We start from the raw sequence: 16069 nt of genomic DNA on the forward strand, positions 1-16069 counted from the left end.
ATCGCTCTAAACCTCTCGGAAACTAGGCAGAAATTAATTAAATTTATACCTCTGATTCGACTGTCATTATTTGCTTTTTTTCATCATCGCTAATAATTATACAAACAAACTCCCATATTATTGAATGACAGGAACTGAGCGCTACTTTATTGCCTTGGCCATAAATTCTGAGAGCCTTTGCAGCGTGGCAGAAACCTCAGTAGACGTCAGATTCACCGGGCTCGGATGTAAAACAGGAGGGTTAACACTCCTGCTCTCGAAATGCATGAACTCAATCCTCAACATCTAATTAAGGCGGTTGTGTGGGTCAGAGCAACAGCGTCTGACAAAATGTGGAGCTGATGAAGGCCAAGGAGGAGCCGCTGCAGATCCTGGTCCCCTGAACACGCAGGCACATTTTTAGAAAATGAATCTTTCATACACTTTCCTTCAGCAGGGGGAGACTTTTATCTTACCCCATTTGCATTTTTGTCACCAAAGCAATTTACATTTTTATAGCATAATTAATGAGCAAGGAAGTCATTTACATCTCCCTCCTCTGTTCACTGCTACATTGTCTGGAGCATATCTGATGCGAAGGGACCCGCTTTTGAGGGGCGTGTGGGAGGGTTTCAGAGAAACAGACAGATATCTGAATTTACAGAAAGGGAACCAAACAACTGGGTAATTGTTTTAAAGCGGAGAAAAAAATGTTAAAAAAAAAAAAAAAAAGGAGGCTGAATGTGCTGTCATAATTAAACTGGGACAAGAGGACAAGGTCTTTCAGGTGTAAATTGAGGCCAGAGCATCTTTATCTTCAGCAGGCACTCACATCAAACACAGAGAGGCAGGACTCTGGAGCAAATTACACCATTTAAATCGCACAAAAGGAATCAGTTCGTCCATGTAGCATTTAAATTCCCCAGTCTGCAAAAGATGAAACAGCATAATTCATCATGATTTGGCTCCTGGTCAATGACCCACTTCTGTCAATATCTCATAATAGTTTCTGAGGCGTTATATATAAGTTGTTAGGAGGAAATAAACACACTTATTTCCAGTGCTGTGTGGTGATAGATTTGAGTTTCTGACTGCTTTTCAGAGGTTCTGTTTACCCGTTTTAGGAATGAAGAACATTAAAGCTACATACTGTGAAAAAGTGCATCATATTTCCTGTACTCTGAATTTGAGTTAAGCTGAATCCAGTTTGAAACATTCACTGCCAGGACTGACCAGGTGTTCAACCAAAGATCTCAGTGTTGTTCCAGCTAGCAGTAGAGCAACCAGGTGACAAAGCCACGTGTTTACTGATGTGTCTGGCTTCCCCTCAGTGCACAATGTGGCGGATGAAGACAAGCACCAGCATAAACAAAGCTTGTGAGCGGAGAGCAGGTGAACACACAAGGGATTACAAACAGATGCCTTTTTTCCTTTTTTTTCTGAAAATGGCAGCAAAAAAAGCAAAGCACGTGAAATATAGTTTTTAAAAATAACTGCTCTCAGATTTGTGTTATAATATGCAAAAAAACAAATGAGCACGGTCTTTTCAGGTCACCTACATTTCACAGGGCTCTTCAACAATGTTTGCACATCTGTTTATCATAAATAAAAATTCTGAAAATAAACTTGCTTTTGTTGCAGTAGCATCATGTCATACTGAAAATGTATATTTATTCAGTAGTGATAGAATAACTTACTAAAAAATAACTCCTTTCAACAGAACTGGCAGTAGCACACTTACTTTCACCCATGACAGTGAGGTTGTAATGCAATGTAGTGTAATGCAAAATGTTACCTTAATTAAGAAAAGAAATTCTTAGTAGTAAATAATGTTCTGCCAGTGTTTGTTGAGATTTGCAATTTGATGAAAATGTGACGCTTTGCTTTTCTGTACACACACGAAAAAAAATCAATCTTTCATTTTTTGGGTGGATTGAGTGAACGCTTCACCACAGTTTCCTCTTCGAAAGTTTCATGTACTTCTGAAGCTCAGCAAACCAAATTTATTCAGAATAAAGAAAGGGTCAGAGGTTAAGCTTCTCTGCATGGCACGCAGATTATCTTCTTATGTTTTGAGCAATTACCCAAATGAAACACCAGGCATGTTCGTTGGTGGGACCTTATCAGAAAAGTCACCTCTGAATCTGGCATTTCTACCATCTCTGTCAACTTCACAGAAACACTAAAGTGCCCTGCAAAAGTATTCATATCCAGCAGAAATGTTTACATTATCCACGCCACTGAGTGTTTTATTAGGATTTGATGCGATAGAGCTTCAGAACGGAGCACATGATTGTGATGTTGGGTGAAAATGATGCATGGGTTTTAGCTCTCCTTTCTCTGCTTCCCTAGACTGAAATGAAATTCAGGGGAATACATTCACCTCACAAGTCACACATTAAGTTAATGGCAGTACCATGCTGCAGAGAAAAGCAATAGCCCTAATATTGTAGTAGTTGAACAAAGTGGACTGGGTTAGATAAAGCATAGTCATGTGCTAATATACATATTAGTACAAAGTTCATTTCTCGCAGATGCTCCACATCCAGTCTGAATGAACTTGATTTGGTTGGTAAAGAAAACTGTACATATATTTTAGTCTCTAGCAGTAAAGGGTGTTCCTGTGACGTATTGACTCAAGAGGGTTGAGGTGCATGCCACACTTTGTAGATTTGTATTTGTAAAGCATCCTGCAAAGCAAGCATTTTGCTCGGCTTGACAATTACTTCTTTTTACGTTGGTGTACAAACGTGAAATGTGTTTCTGTTTGTGGTGGCAGGTAAAGTTTGAGGGCTTTGAATTATTTGGTATTATTCTGGAGTGGGTTTGATAAATTGAGGACAAAACTGTCCTCAATTTATGGACAGATGGACTTCAAGGACTTCTCTACCTAAGCTCGTTTCCCCCAATCCTATAAAAGCTGGCTTGAGCTGATAAACTGGCTAATACGGAGCAACACTTCCATTGGCTCTGAGAGCAGACTGAGATGAATTGCTTTTTCTATCAGGAATTAGGGTCTTCTGCCGCCAGGAAGTTTCTAAAAGCAGGTCAGCGTCATTAAGCGTGTGCTGCGCTCGTCTCTGCTGTCCCTGCGCACTGGAGACTCTCCCCACACCATTCCCCAGTGTTTTTGGTGCTCAGTGCTCACACCTGAAGTGACAGAGCCGAGCTCGGAGCGCACAGCGCTGGGTTTGGAGAACCAGACAGAGGAAAACGATAAATACGCAGGGAGGAAGGATGCGCGCATGTGGCGAGGGTTGGATGGGTTCGTTGTGAATGAATTTCTTCCTCTGGGAGCTGCATTTATTTAAAAGAGAATCACAGGCGTCAGGCGTTTCTGCGCGCTGCCCTTCCTTCCTGCCGTCCGAGGCTCTTCGAAGCACCATGCGAGCCGGAGAGACGCGCCGTGTGCCATGTTGAACAGCTCCCCGTCCCTCCTGCTGGCTCTGACCGCGGTGGCCGCGCTTCTCTCGCCATGCCGAGGCTGGAGCGACGAGGACCTCCTCCTGCCGCCCATCAACTCCTCCAACAGGTTCCTGGCCAACCTGGAGGTGGACGTGCGCTTCTCCAAGAGGTCCGTGGAGGAGAGCGACGCCTCGCCCGAAGCATCCCCGCTGCAGAGCCTCGCTCCCGCGCAGTCCCAGTGCAACGTGACGGTCCACAGGCTGCTGCCCACCTCGCTGGTGGCCCGCTGGGACAGCGGCTTCGGCTTCCAGTGTGACGTGCTCGTCTACACCACCAACAACCACGGCAGGGCGTTCTTCTCCGCCTCCTTCAACCGCGCCATCTCGCCCGTGGTGATCGAGCACCTCGGGGTCACCGGGGGTCAGCAGGAGATGAGGCTGTGCGTGGGCTGCGGGATGTCCCGCTACCGCCGGTTCGGCCAGGGCAGGTTGAGGGGGCAGCAGAGCGGGGACCAGGTGGCTTTCTGCTGCGTGGACTTCAGCCTGGACGAGCTGAAGGGGGACAAAAGTTGGCGGCTGAACAGGAAGCCCATCGAGTCGACACTGGTGGCTTGTTTCATGACTCTGGTCATCATCGTGTGGAGTGTTGCTGCGCTCATATGGCCGGTGCCGATCATTGCAGGATTTCTGCCGAACGGGATGGAGCAGAGGAGACCCAGATAACTGAAAAACCCACGACACTAAAGGGCTATTCCGCTGCATTTGACGACCACCCCCCCTCTCCTCCACACTGCCGTGATAAAACAGAATAATAAGAATGATCAAACTTCACCAAGATTATTTTTAGACTTATTTCTATCAAATACAAGTTGGGATTTGTGAAACCTTTGTGAAACGTCACGAATGAGCAATTTTAAGGCTTATTTGACACGCCTCAGAAAATCACTTCACAAAGCCTGCATTTAATACAGAAAAACATTAAATACATATTATGTAAATTCGGTTAAAAAAATAAAGAAAAGAAACTATTTTGAGGTTTGTTTTGAGCTAATTTTCAAACTGGATCAGGTTTGATCAATTATGCCAGCTTGAACCAGGACATCCCTATTGTAAGACACATTTTATCAAATATACTCCAAAAAGTCAGCTGAAGGCTTTTTTTTCCCATAAGACCAACTTATTTAGTTGAAAAGTTGAAAAGTATACCACTCACATCTGAACAAAATGTGTTTTTTTAAAAAAACCTTGATTTTGGCCCATGCACCTTAAATGAGGGTCATTGTGAAACGAAACAACTAAAACCTAGAATTACTGTACACTGACGACAGACGAGTCCGGACGAGTCCGGGCTCGGCCACGTCTGTGTGATCCAGTTTTCAAGTTGGAGCTCCTGTAAATTATTTTTGGATCATAAAAAAATAAGGTTTTATGTTCCAAAGATCACAACACATTATGCTTTCCAGATTCTGTCTTTAGAGCAGCATAGCCGTGTTCATGTTCAACTGTTTGGGTATGTAATCATAAGGCTGGATCTATAATGTAAGACGCTACAAACTTATTCTTCTGAAAAGTTTCACTAATAGCAAAGGATCTGTCCTTTAGTGCAGGAGAATGCTGTAAATGTCTGACCACTCTAATGTAATTTTCTAGCTGTACCCCATATAAGGTGTCCTAGGGTGAAAAAAAGGTACATTTGAGGTTCTTCACAAACTGTATTTGATAGATGCAAAACAATCCAGTTCACATGCGACCAGTATTAAGTTTTTAAATTTCCAACAAGAACAGATCAAAGGCAGTCCTGACTTGTTAAATGCAGTAAAATAGCCCAGCCGTCGGACGGTGTGTTGAAAAGACAAACTTTAATAAGTGAATATAGCCTGTGCTGCCTATACTATAACTGTAGCCATTCAGTAAATGAATGTGGAGACCCTCAGAAGTTTGGGTTGATCTTTTCCCTTTAGACCTTTTCCTCTGTAGGACAAACCAAGGTAAAGTCTAATTATAATAGCCAATGGTAAACTATACTGGGACCAACACCGATGTGTTTTGTACGCCCTTATAAGCCTTCCTAGATAATGTCAGCGTAAACTGTGCCACCTTCTATCTTTAAACGGTGTTTGTATAGTTTTTAATCTTTTTAGACTGTTTTTGCCTTATAATACCAAGTTTAGGACTTTTGCACAGAAAACTGAACATTAAAGTGTGCTGTCACTGTGGACTACTTAACCTATTATCAAGCTCAGTAACATTTATTTGTTATTTAATAAAACCACGACAAATACATGTTAGTTATAAGAAAGTTTAAATTTATTACATTGTAATATTTCTGAGAGTCTGATATAGCTGTTAATTTGCATAAATGTTTAAAACTTTTAATGAAATAAATATTTAAATCCTTTAGCCCCCTGCTTTTCTCTGACTCTTTTTCTGTGTTTTAAATCAGTTTGTCAAAGACTTCATTCTGTTATTACAATTCTTCTATTATTGTAATAGGAATAATAAACTTAACGTGTCTTTTTTCAGCATGCTCAGTTTGCTGTTGGGTAAATATTTCTTTAAAACAAGAAACAGATTTATTGTTTTGTTCAAATTATGTCAAAAATCACTTGGTTATCCTGTTTCTTCGAAAGGAAAGAAAAAATATATAAATTTCATAGGTTTCTAAAACCCAGTTAAAGTTTGTTTTATTTTATTATTTGACTTTTTTCCTTGCTTTTTGTGATGACATGCCCCTGTGCCTTCTCCTTGTCTTCATACTTTCACCTTCCTCCTACCTAGACGTGTGGTTAGTTGTCGTTTACCCAACCTGCCGTTCTTCTTTTCATGACAGTCAGTTGTGCATGCCAAGGTATAATGGTCTATATCTGTGTGATCAGTTCGTACAATAATTGTCCCCCTCAGGGCTTTCAATGTTGCCCCGTCTTGTCACAGAGATGCAGCATTCCTGTAAAAGCAGAAGGAGGGTGTTTTACTGTAACAATAACACGGGACTGAATCAATTCCTTGGTATTAAGTCAGGAAAAGGTACCAGCATTAGTTCGTGTTTTGTTTTGCTTGTTTTTCTTATTAGAATTTTTGTAAGTGTTATTTTTTAACAAAGAGTATCACACCAACAACTAGAAGTCCAGAGTTACTGAAACTTATTTCATACAGTTAATCCAACTATTTCATTTGCTGCAAAGTTTAGCAATATTCATCATTTATAGTTGTACACATTCTCTTTAAGCAACCTGTATCAGTAAACATTAGACGGATGGGGATCATATTGAGTCTAAAACTAATAGTAAGAATTTAAGCAATCTCCTTGTATACTGTATACAGACTGTTTCATGTAAAATTCACAAGCAGTAAATACTATGTTTGTAAATGTCCTGCTTTCTTTGGTCCAGTTCTGATAGGGGGCCCAGTTTAATTTTTTTGTCATGGGGCCCAAGATTCCTCATGGTGCCCCTACTGCCAAGACTTTCTTTAATGAGCATAAGAACAAAACCCTTTTTACAGATCCAGAGGATAACGGTACATTTTTATCAATACTATGTCATACATAAAGCTTGTGGAAATAAAAGCCAGAAAGATGCCACAGAAAACACAAAATTGTTCTTCAGTTATAAAGCAGATTTGATTACATACAGCACATAATACACAGACAAGTCATACTGATATATTTTAACATAAACATGAGTATTTTTATAATTCACATAAAGGTTCCAGTGAGTGGCTTATACTGCATCATTTAATGTTCTTTTCTTATGATGACCTGTAGAAACAGAGGTCAAAGGAAAATTGCAGCTTAAATCTGTTTCAGTTTAATGCTAATATCATCTGCATAGAGAGACATCAGAGTCTAAAGAGTGGCAGCAAACCTCTCAGACGATGTTAAACTCACACACCGAGGCCTTTTCAGCTCTACAGTTCTCATCGAACCATTTCCCATTGGCTGTGGTGGACAAGATGGCGCAGTTCTGGGCGTGCCCTCCGTCGGGCTGGTGGGTGATCTCAGTCTCCCAGTTCTTGAAGCGTACGCTGGAGCCTGTCTGGTCCACCCAGTGTCCGTCCATCACTATGTCATTGATGCCCAGCCAGATGTGCTCCTCCGGCCCGAAGCTCTGACGAACGTAGCTGTGAAGCTGGTCGTTCTCGTCTGCCGTCAGCGGGGTGCTCAGGCCGCCTCCCTTGGCGATGCAGTCGTCATTGGCTGCATGGAAGGTCTTCTTCACTGGATCGGCCAGAAGACACTTTCCCAAGATCTTTGTGCCTTTCAAACAAACTGGGAGGCAAATTACAAAGCAGTGATTACTCAGATGCTGATTCTGTCCGATAATCAAGACACATGGCCTCACGTGCTAGAGGATTGTGTTTGACATGCATCAATAAAAACTTACCCGTCTGCAAGGCTTGGTGCTCTTTCAGCAGGTTCAGCTCCTGAACAATGTCATCGATCTGTTTCTGCAGCTTCGCAATCGCATCACTCGTTACTGAGTCTAGTCGAAGAGACACAAATATCAGCTTTAGCTTTTCCTGATACCTGCTACAGAAGAGCGTCACGTCAATTTAAAGTTCGTTTTCATCTGCTACATCTTACCTCTTAAACTTTTCACACTTTGTCTCTGTACAACCACAAACTTCAGTTGATTTTATTGAGATTTTATTGGACAGACAAATTAGACAAATTAACTCTGATACCCGCAAGTTTCAAGGTAGAGCAAACATCTACATTCACATCTCAAGCATTAAATAGTCTGTGTTATTCAATCTAAGCATACATTTGTCCACCTAACCTAATATAGCAGGTGATGAGAGCATTTCATTAGAGAAACAACAAAGAGTCTCACAATAACTCTGCAGGATCTGCAAAGGTCTCCATTCACAGGTGGACGAACCTTTTGACAAAACAGCTGTGAATAGTTCACTCTATAAATATTGCCTACAGAAGAGTAGCAGAAAGAAAACAACGGCAATAAGCGAAAACTTTCGAAATTTGGCACAAGGAATGAGCCAAATTGCTCATTGCTTGAGCAAATTGGCCAGAAAACAGGAAAAAGGTGCTTTGGTCAGTTGAGACCAAAATCAAACATTTTGATCTTTATGTAAAACAGAACATTAACACTCATATCACTCTGAACAAGTAATGCCAGCTGTGAAACATGGTGGGGGCAGAGTGATGCTGTGAGAACACCGGAACGAAGCTGGTTAGAGATGATGGGAAGATGAATGGAGACAATCCCAAAGGAAAATTTGTTAGAAGATGCGTACGACACTAACAGGTTAAAACTGGAGTGGAGATTCATCTTCCAGCAGTAAAATTATCCAAAACATACAGCAACAGCAATATTGGAATGCCTCAGGAATATAAGTGTTAAAATGGCCCAGTCAAAGTCCTGACAAACTTGATTTAGAATTTGTGGCAAGACATGAAAAGCGTTGTTCAGACATAGACGTTCTCCACAAAGTTTCGTTTCAGTGGCGTAGAAACACATGCTGCAGTTTCCACGTTTCATTTTCCCTCCACCTCTTAATTTTACACTTTGTTGGTCGAACACATTAAACCTCTAATGGATCCATTCAAGTTTGTGGCAGACAAAATGTGGAGAAGTTCAAGGAGTTTGCATACTTGCGCTGCATGTCCGAGTCTTACCTTTTTTTCCGTTTCTCTTCTTGGAGGGCGTCTGCTGCAGTGAGCAGTGCAGCAGCAGGAGAAGACAAAGTGTTACCTGAAGCTCTCGAAGATCCATGACTGAGGAGGAAAAACCAGAAATCCACGGCAAACAAACTGATTTGCTGCTGCAGCTCCTCTCAGCTGTGACCAAAGGCTCCGGAGCAGACTGGTCCCACGTGACGACGTGAAGGCAGAATGTAAAAGGAAATCTTATAACAGGGAGAATAAATGTTCTACAGATGTCAAACAGCTGTTTGTGTCGCTGTTTTTGCAGAGTTTTCTTTGTTATCCTTCAGCTTTTTTAAAAAATTATGAGGAAGGATTTAAACTAAATACGTAAGGCAAAGTTGTATGCGTCCCTTCTGGAAGCACAGATGTAATCTATTGTTTTCCTTTCTGTTGCCTGCAGTGATTGCCTTCTAGGCGCCAGAGGTCGGATGCTTTGGAGATTTCTCATAAGTCTACATCTGGATGTCTTCAGAGAGCTGGACAAGGCGCAGCAAACACGTGGCAAAGCCTTACATAACGAAGAAACGCTATTGTGAGGCTCAAATCTGATTAAGATGTCGGTTGGGTTTTTTTTTAAATCAGATCTACTTGATATTTAGTGAAAGTGCAAATAATGTTAGATCATTTCTGCTCTGTTAATTCCAGACAAATGTTAGGGAGTTAATGCAAAAATCTTCCTTTGACATGTGCAAAATGCAGTGGAGGATTGTGTTTCTGCAATACAAGATGAATCTGTCTTAAGGTTACTACTAACCTTTAACACGGGTTCTAATGCAGAACTTTCTAGCTCATTTACAAAGTTTTTCACTCCATTAGAGAATCATCAAAACCACAAACCCTGACTCAGCACATTTCCTCATCATGTTCTTTATTATTTAACCTCTCAGTAGTAAAATTAAGCAAACATATCAAGAGTTCTATTACTCAGATACAATATTTACACAAATAAATAAATAGCAGAGCAACGTGGCCTCTGTAAGTAGAGCTTCAACATGACATTCATCAGTGAGAATAAGCTCTCCTGGATGTAGAAAAGTTCAGGCAAAGGCAGCTGGTAGGAACACAGTGAGAGTCGAGGTGTGACGCCTCCTGTGCGCTCCAGGCGGCGTCTCCGAAGCGCAGACAGTTTGTGGGTCAGATTCAGTTCTTACTCAGATGCATAGATTGTTTCTGATTGCCAGTAAAGCCTCCATCAGCTCAGTATATTATATAAATACAGACAGTGTTGGAGGTAGAGTCCTGATAAAATGATACACATATAAATCAGAGATCGCTAACGCCACAAAGACGCAGACTGGATTCAGATTTCTTTTATAATCTTGTCCATGTCTCTTGGCTGTTTTTTCCACCTCTCTGATCTTTCAACTTGTAATGCTGGGATTCTAATCTCGTCTCGTCTTTTTGTTTATGCTTACAGAATGTTTTGCTCTTTAGAAAAGTGTCCTTGTTTTTTGGCTCAGATGATCAGTCGATGCTTCATAAATGCTAAGCCCTTTGCTTCACAGCTTTGCCCTGAATGAATTCATCTAATGTCTGATTGAAATCTTTAAAAACGAAGAAACACTTAGAAAAACCTTCTATATGTCAAAAAGTCTGCGAGAACGCACTCTATTTGCAAATCACAGTCATTAATAACTTAAACATATAAATCAGAGATGGGCCAATAAATTCACACATGGAGGTAAAAGCATTCAGGAATAAATTAAGTGTGCTTCACAGGTCCTCTTCTTTCTAACTTTAAGTGTCTGCTGATCATCAGGATCCATTTACGTCGGACAAAACACTGAAAGAAAGATGAAAATAAATATTAAAAAGATCCCAATGGAATAAAAAAATATCAGGAAAAATCTATGTTTCTGCTCTTTACTAAGTTTCTTCAAGAAGTTTGTTGGGTGAGATAAAGCCTGACTTCTGACTAAACTACAGAAACTCAAATGTAAAGAGCAGGAAGGAACAGAGGGACATTTTTGAGGTCAGACTGCACTACACCCTTTGGTAGACAGGGGGCGCTCTCTGACATATGGAACAACAACAATGTCACACAGGAATGTGCCACAAACCTCGCGGTCCAAAGCTCAGACCAGAGCTAGAGAGTAAAGCAGCGTAAGATTGTGAAGATTGTGAGAAGTGGAGAAAGACAAAAAAAAAAACAACAACAATGAAAAGATCAGCAGAAGACACAGAAGACACAAACTTAGATTATTTCACATTTCCAGGCCTTTTTCTGTCCATTTCTATTTGTTCTTACTAAGACTGAGCCACACAGATTCATTTTGTCTCATAACTATTTCAATTAAAACCAAAGACTAAGAAGTGAAAAGAGGAGAGATGGAGAACATGTAGGACAAAGACAGGCGAAAAACACGAAGCTTACGGGAAATGGAAAGAGTCGAAAAGCATTTTGAAAAGCACAATCGTAAGAAACATCCGAGCATCAAAGCAGGAGAAGCAGGATCAGACCACAGGAACGAGTTGGGCTTGTTGGAACAAGAAGTGTCAACAGAGCAACTAACAAAAGGACATGGGATAAAAAACACACACACACACACACACACACAGAGACACACTGTGTGCTCTTCCACCCCTCTGAGATACACACTGTGATCATTTACTGCAACTTTTTTAGCTCAGACTCATACAACTGCAACATGGAAGCATGGAAACGCTGGGAGTCTTTTCAAGGATGCATACATTGTCTTCCAGATGTGTTTGCAACACTTGATCTTTTTTACACATTTCAGCCACAAATTGTATTGTATCTTAAGAGGATTTTATGTGAGACCAACTCAAAGTAAGCTGTGTTGTTGAATCTCACTATACAGACAGTTATGCTGGAACGATACTGGATGTTTATTAAAGAACATTAGCAGGACAACCAGCAAACAGGTCGGGGAGAAAGATGCGGCGAACAAAACAATATCCCAAACTTAAGACCACAGCACAAATGAAAATCACAGGATGGGACGGCTTCAATAGGAAGGTTTACCCAGTTATGCAAATTAACATTCAGAGATGCTGTTTGTCTAACATGGCTGAACTTTTTTCACCAGATAAGTGGAAGAAAATTCAGTCTCAAGATGTGAAAACTGGCAGAGAGGTCTCTAAAGTGTTAAAGTTGAAATTGCAGTCAAAATATGATTGAAGCGAGTATTCACTCAGAAATGGCCAGGTATAAAAACAGACTTTTCAGATTGTTACTGCTAAAATCTCTTGAAAACCATGGATTTGTTTCCATTCATTTTATGTGCTATATTTCAACTGTTTGTGGATCGAAACAAATATAATGTGAGCACAATTTTCTCTCCCAGAGCCTAGATGTTTTTTTCCATGTGAATAATGGAACTTGCTAGTAACTTTCAGGTACTTTATCTGAAACATTCATTAAGTTACTTAGTAATAGGGGAATGTAATAATCAGAACTCACTGGATACGTTTTCACTAGTAAGTTCTGGAAATTTACGTGGTGACCACTAACTTAATAAAAACTAAACACTGTCATATACATTTAATTAAAAACTGAATTTGTATTTTTGCTCAACGACAACCGGAGATCTCAGATGAAACAGAGCTGGTCATTAATGGTCACAGGGTGGGAACAGAGGAGAGAAACACTCACCATTGAGGATGTAGTCCGTCAAGAGACCAGGCACCTTGTCGCTGTCATCTCTCATAGCTTGCAGAACTGGAATAAATCAATAAATCAGCGCTGACTGAGCTAAACCAGGCCAAACAGCAGAGCAGAGATGAGACGGCTTACTCTTGGTCAGGATCTGGAGGTCTTCGATCGACGGAGGAAGTCCCTTTTTCTCATAAGGAATGACTGTGGTCAAATACTGTGAACCACAGGAAAGAAGAGACAAAGCTAAGCATAGCATTTGTGTTGCTGGAAAAGTTACATTTCTGGAGCAAAAACAGAGAAGAAAAGAGCAGAAAAGTTTAAGCTTGTGGCGAGGTGAGGAGTTGAACCTGTCTTTCGCTGCAGCCACTGCCAAATGTTTGCCGGAAGCTGTTTTGAATAACAGAGGAGAGGCCGTCCATGCTGAAGCGCTAGGGAGGAAGGAAGAGAAGCGAAGAAGAAACGAAAGGGGAAAATAGTTGAATCAGATGAAGTATTTAGGAAGTACGAGAAAGTGGGTTTCCCCCCGACAGAGTAGCAAAGTCCTGCTGTCAGAATGATTCGTTAAGATTATTTACTGATCCAGGTGTTCTCTCCGGCAGACCCTGAGCTGCTCCGACTCCACCCTTCAGCTTCTTCTTCTTCCTCAGCGCCTCCCTGTGCTCCTTCTGCCGGTTCTGCACGTCGATGAGCGCCGAGATGAAACTGTTCTTCACCTCCTTCTCAAAGTCCAGCTCGTCTCTGACGGCCAGCTGCTGCACCAGCTCCTCAGAGAACCTCCTGATGTTCACCTCCATCTCCGTCAGACACTGCAGCAGCTCGGCGGCGCTCAGCGACCTCAGCCCTGGAATCATCACACACACACACACACACGTACTGAGCAAAGGCTGCTTTTGAGAAAAGCCCCCCGTTTACGCTCGCTGCAGCGGCCACTCACTGTCCTCGAAACCGGGACTGCCGCGCCGGATGTCCACGGAGAGCATGGACAGATCCGACTGGGAGGGATTCCTCTCTGCCTCCACGTCGGGTGAGTCCTGCATCATTTCCTCAATCTCCTCAATGACCTGCGCAGAGGGAAAATGAAACAATGCATCGGAGGATCAGATATCTGAATGACAGCGCGACGTGACCTCATTTTGCACCTGCTCCGCCGTGACAAGGGGCTCCTGGTCCACACAGGGGACAATGATGGAGTGCATGTCCAGCTGCTCCCTCAGCTCGTCCTCATCGGACAGCTCCGCCGCATCATCCGTCCCCTTCTATCCGGAGACAGAATGGTTTTAGGTGGGGGAGGAAATTTAATCAGCCACAATGAGAGAGAATTTCAGCTTTGTGAGATAAACACAGGAGGGATTTGGTGGGAGGATGAGGGGAGGGGAGAAGTGGGGCAGGAGGCGGCGGAGTCGCTCACCGGTCTCTCCTTTAGGTTAAACGTCGAGATGTAGAGGGAGCGCGTCCGAGACCGCCGCCAGTCTACCGGCACGGCCTGGCCGTAGTTACAGGCGAGGGCGCTCCAGATTCTGCAGGAAAGACAGGAATGACTGACAGCTGCAGACTTCGCGCTCTTCAAACGCTTCTCCAGAATCTCTGAGAAATGTCTTTGCCATGATCTCATTTAGGTACGTAACAGGAAGTCAGTGTAGCAGGTGTGAAGCATTCTGGGAAATGTATCACACCAATGACTTAATCAATTGCATGATAAATTAAAATTAGCTCAATAATTTTCATTCCGATCATTAATATATTTTGAAAGGCAGTTTTGTTTACAGAGACTTCATAGTCCATTTTTAATAATGTTGTTAGTTGTGTTTAGGTTTTAGTTTGTTTTTATTTGTTGTTTGTGGTTGTTGAGTTTCATTTTAAATATTTAAAATGCCTTCCAGTTGCAGTGTGAAGTGTTCGACACAAAGTTAAAGCTTACTGGTCTTTGACAGGGCGAACTTGCACCATTAAGCCATTTTTCAAAATATGATTTGACTTTTGTATTAAAACAACAATATTGCCATTTATCGCAGTGATTTTTGAGACAATTCGTCATCTTGCAAAATTTGTCATTGTGACAGATCTGCGTGTGACGCATTTGGAGTTTGACCCGATAGTCAACTTCTAGATTTATCTTGAGACGCATTTCCTGCAAAACTGTTCTTGGTCCTCTGAACTTTAATAAACTTTATGAAACGGACATTTTTAACCGTTTTGTGCAACATATGAATGCACTTTGATTTAATCGACTCCATAGTAGCTCTGATCCATATTTAGGGTTGTTATGGCACTAGAAGGTGAACTTCCGCCCCGTTTTCGACTCAGCTGCAGCCTCCCATCTTCAGAACATTCTTGACCAACTTCCCTGTCCTCATTGAAGAAAAGCATCCCCACATCTTCATGCTGCCGCTACTGTGTTTCACTATGAGGATGGTAGTTTTTCCAATTTGGTGTTATCTTCTTCAACATGTTTGCTGTGTCTTCATGGTTTCTGGGAAACTGGAAACACAACTATGTTTAAACGGGGGAAGAAAATTAATTATTGTCAGTGTTTGTTGGCTATGAATACTTATGCAAGGGCTTGTATGTGGAAAAAACAATTAAATATTATGAAATGTTTGAAAATCATAGGACCAAGTACTGGCTGGTGGTCTCACAGAACCTGATGATGAGAATATCTCTGGGCTCTTCAATCCGTCCAGTATTATCATCCTGAGTAAACATCGACCCTGATATGATCTTTGTGTGTTTTTAAGCAGCTTATTACACATGGTAATAACATGGAGCGTGCTCATCCTGTCAGGCCAAACACAAACACTCACTCGTCTTTCTCCAGCAGGGTCTCCTCGGTGAACGCGCTCACTGGACCGATCCTCTCCGGTTTCACATCCCCGAGGCAAGCCGATAACTTCCCGTCCGGTCCATTAACCTGTTCCTGCGTGGACCTGCACACACTGGACTCCTCCGGGGAGCCGTCGCCGTCAGCCCGCCCCGGAGGATCGTCCTGATCCCGGAGGAGCCGAGCCGCCGTTCCCCCCGCGGCGGGGCTGGCCTCCGCTCGGCCGGCCGGCGGCGCCGAACCCGCGGCCGCGTCCGCCAAGTTCGGCCGGCCGTCGTCTAAACGCGCGATCGGTGCATCCATGGCCCGGACCATGCTAACCGCCCCGGGCAAACGATGGATTAATCGGGGCAGGACTGGCAGGCCTCATCCTCTGTGCGTCTGACCGAGGCTGCAGCTGCAGCTGCAGCACCGGCTGGGCCCACTAGTGGTGATACCCAGCATGTTATGACCTGTTGTGTGGGGACTCAAAATATGTTGACAATAAATAAGCTTTTTGTGCAGCAATGCAATCATTCGATTCATCAATTTGTTGTTTGGTTTTACTATTCACCTGACAAACTGAGCTGCCTGGTCTCCCCAGG

General features: G+C 42.5%; 3 protein-coding genes across 6 annotated transcripts; 1 reads left to right on the top strand and 2 right to left on the bottom strand.

The window, feature by feature from the left end:
- The first annotated feature begins 3060 nt into the window (after positions 1–3060).
- Positions 3061–5643, top strand: LOC129367743 (transmembrane protein 158). The gene has a single exon (XM_055042390.1). The coding sequence runs from the start codon at positions 3393–3395 to the stop codon at positions 4104–4106; it is 714 nt and encodes a 237-aa protein (XP_054898365.1). The 5' UTR covers positions 3061–3392; the 3' UTR covers positions 4107–5643.
- Positions 5644–6958: 1315 nt separating this feature from the next.
- On the bottom strand, positions 6959–9802 carry clec3ba (C-type lectin domain family 3, member Ba). The gene is made up of 3 exons (XM_055042392.1): positions 9019–9802; positions 7766–7864; positions 6959–7650 (listed from the first exon to the last, which is right to left on the bottom strand). The coding sequence occupies exons 1-3, from the start codon at positions 9113–9115 to the stop codon at positions 7250–7252; spliced, it is 597 nt and encodes a 198-aa protein (XP_054898367.1). The 5' UTR covers positions 9116–9802; the 3' UTR covers positions 6959–7249.
- Positions 9803–9899: 97 nt separating this feature from the next.
- On the bottom strand, positions 9900–15900 carry fez2a (fasciculation and elongation protein zeta 2a). 4 transcript variants are annotated; one of them, XM_055042387.1, is made up of 9 exons: positions 15469–15900; positions 14076–14184; positions 13807–13920; positions 13602–13728; positions 13243–13508; positions 13015–13095; positions 12806–12881; positions 12665–12730; positions 9900–10831 (listed from the first exon to the last, which is right to left on the bottom strand). In XM_055042387.1, exons 1-9 carry the CDS (start codon positions 15798–15800, stop codon positions 10815–10817), a joined length of 1188 nt encoding a protein of 395 aa, XP_054898362.1. In that variant the 5' UTR covers positions 15801–15900; the 3' UTR covers positions 9900–10814. The 4 variants fall into 4 exon arrangements, with proteins under 4 accessions (XP_054898362.1, XP_054898361.1, XP_054898364.1 ...); XM_055042386.1 differs by having other exon boundaries at positions 11109–12730; positions 13807–13923; XM_055042389.1 differs by adding an exon at positions 11109–11134 and having other exon boundaries at positions 12806–13095; positions 13807–13923.
- Positions 15901–16069: the final 169 nt, after the last annotated feature.

This window comes from Poeciliopsis prolifica, unplaced genomic scaffold (genome assembly GCF_027474105.1).
Source record: "Poeciliopsis prolifica strain line A6 unplaced genomic scaffold, Auburn_PproV2 SCAFFOLD017, whole genome shotgun sequence".
In the NCBI taxonomy this organism is placed as follows: Eukaryota; Metazoa; Chordata; class Actinopteri; order Cyprinodontiformes; family Poeciliidae; genus Poeciliopsis; species Poeciliopsis prolifica.

Excerpts from the sequence above, each read along its gene's own strand:
- fez2a (XM_055042386.1), bottom strand. The coding sequence starts at position 15,800 with ATGGTCCGGGCCATGGATGCACCGATCGCGCGTTTAGACGACGGCCGG. Across the intron at positions 13,729-13,806 it reads CCCTTGTCACGGCGGAGCAG|GTCATTGAGGAGATTGAGGA; the intron begins GTGCAAAATGAG and ends CCCTCTGCGCAG. Across the intron at positions 12,731-12,805 it reads CCTCCAGATCCTGACCAAGA|TTCTGCAAGCTATGAGAGAT; the intron begins GTAAGCCGTCTC and ends GATTTATTCCAG.
- clec3ba (XM_055042392.1), bottom strand. The coding sequence starts at position 9,115 with ATGGATCTTCGAGAGCTTCAGGTAACACTTTGTCTTCTCCTGCTGCTG. Across the intron at positions 7,865-9,018 it reads GAAGAGAAACGGAAAAAAAG|ACTCAGTAACGAGTGATGCG; the intron begins GTAAGACTCGGA and ends CTCTTCGACTAG. Across the intron at positions 7,651-7,765 it reads GCACCAAGCCTTGCAGACGG|TTTGTTTGAAAGGCACAAAG; the intron begins GTAAGTTTTTAT and ends TTTGCCTCCCAG.
- LOC129367743 (XM_055042390.1), top strand. The coding sequence starts at position 3,393 with ATGTTGAACAGCTCCCCGTCCCTCCTGCTGGCTCTGACCGCGGTGGCC.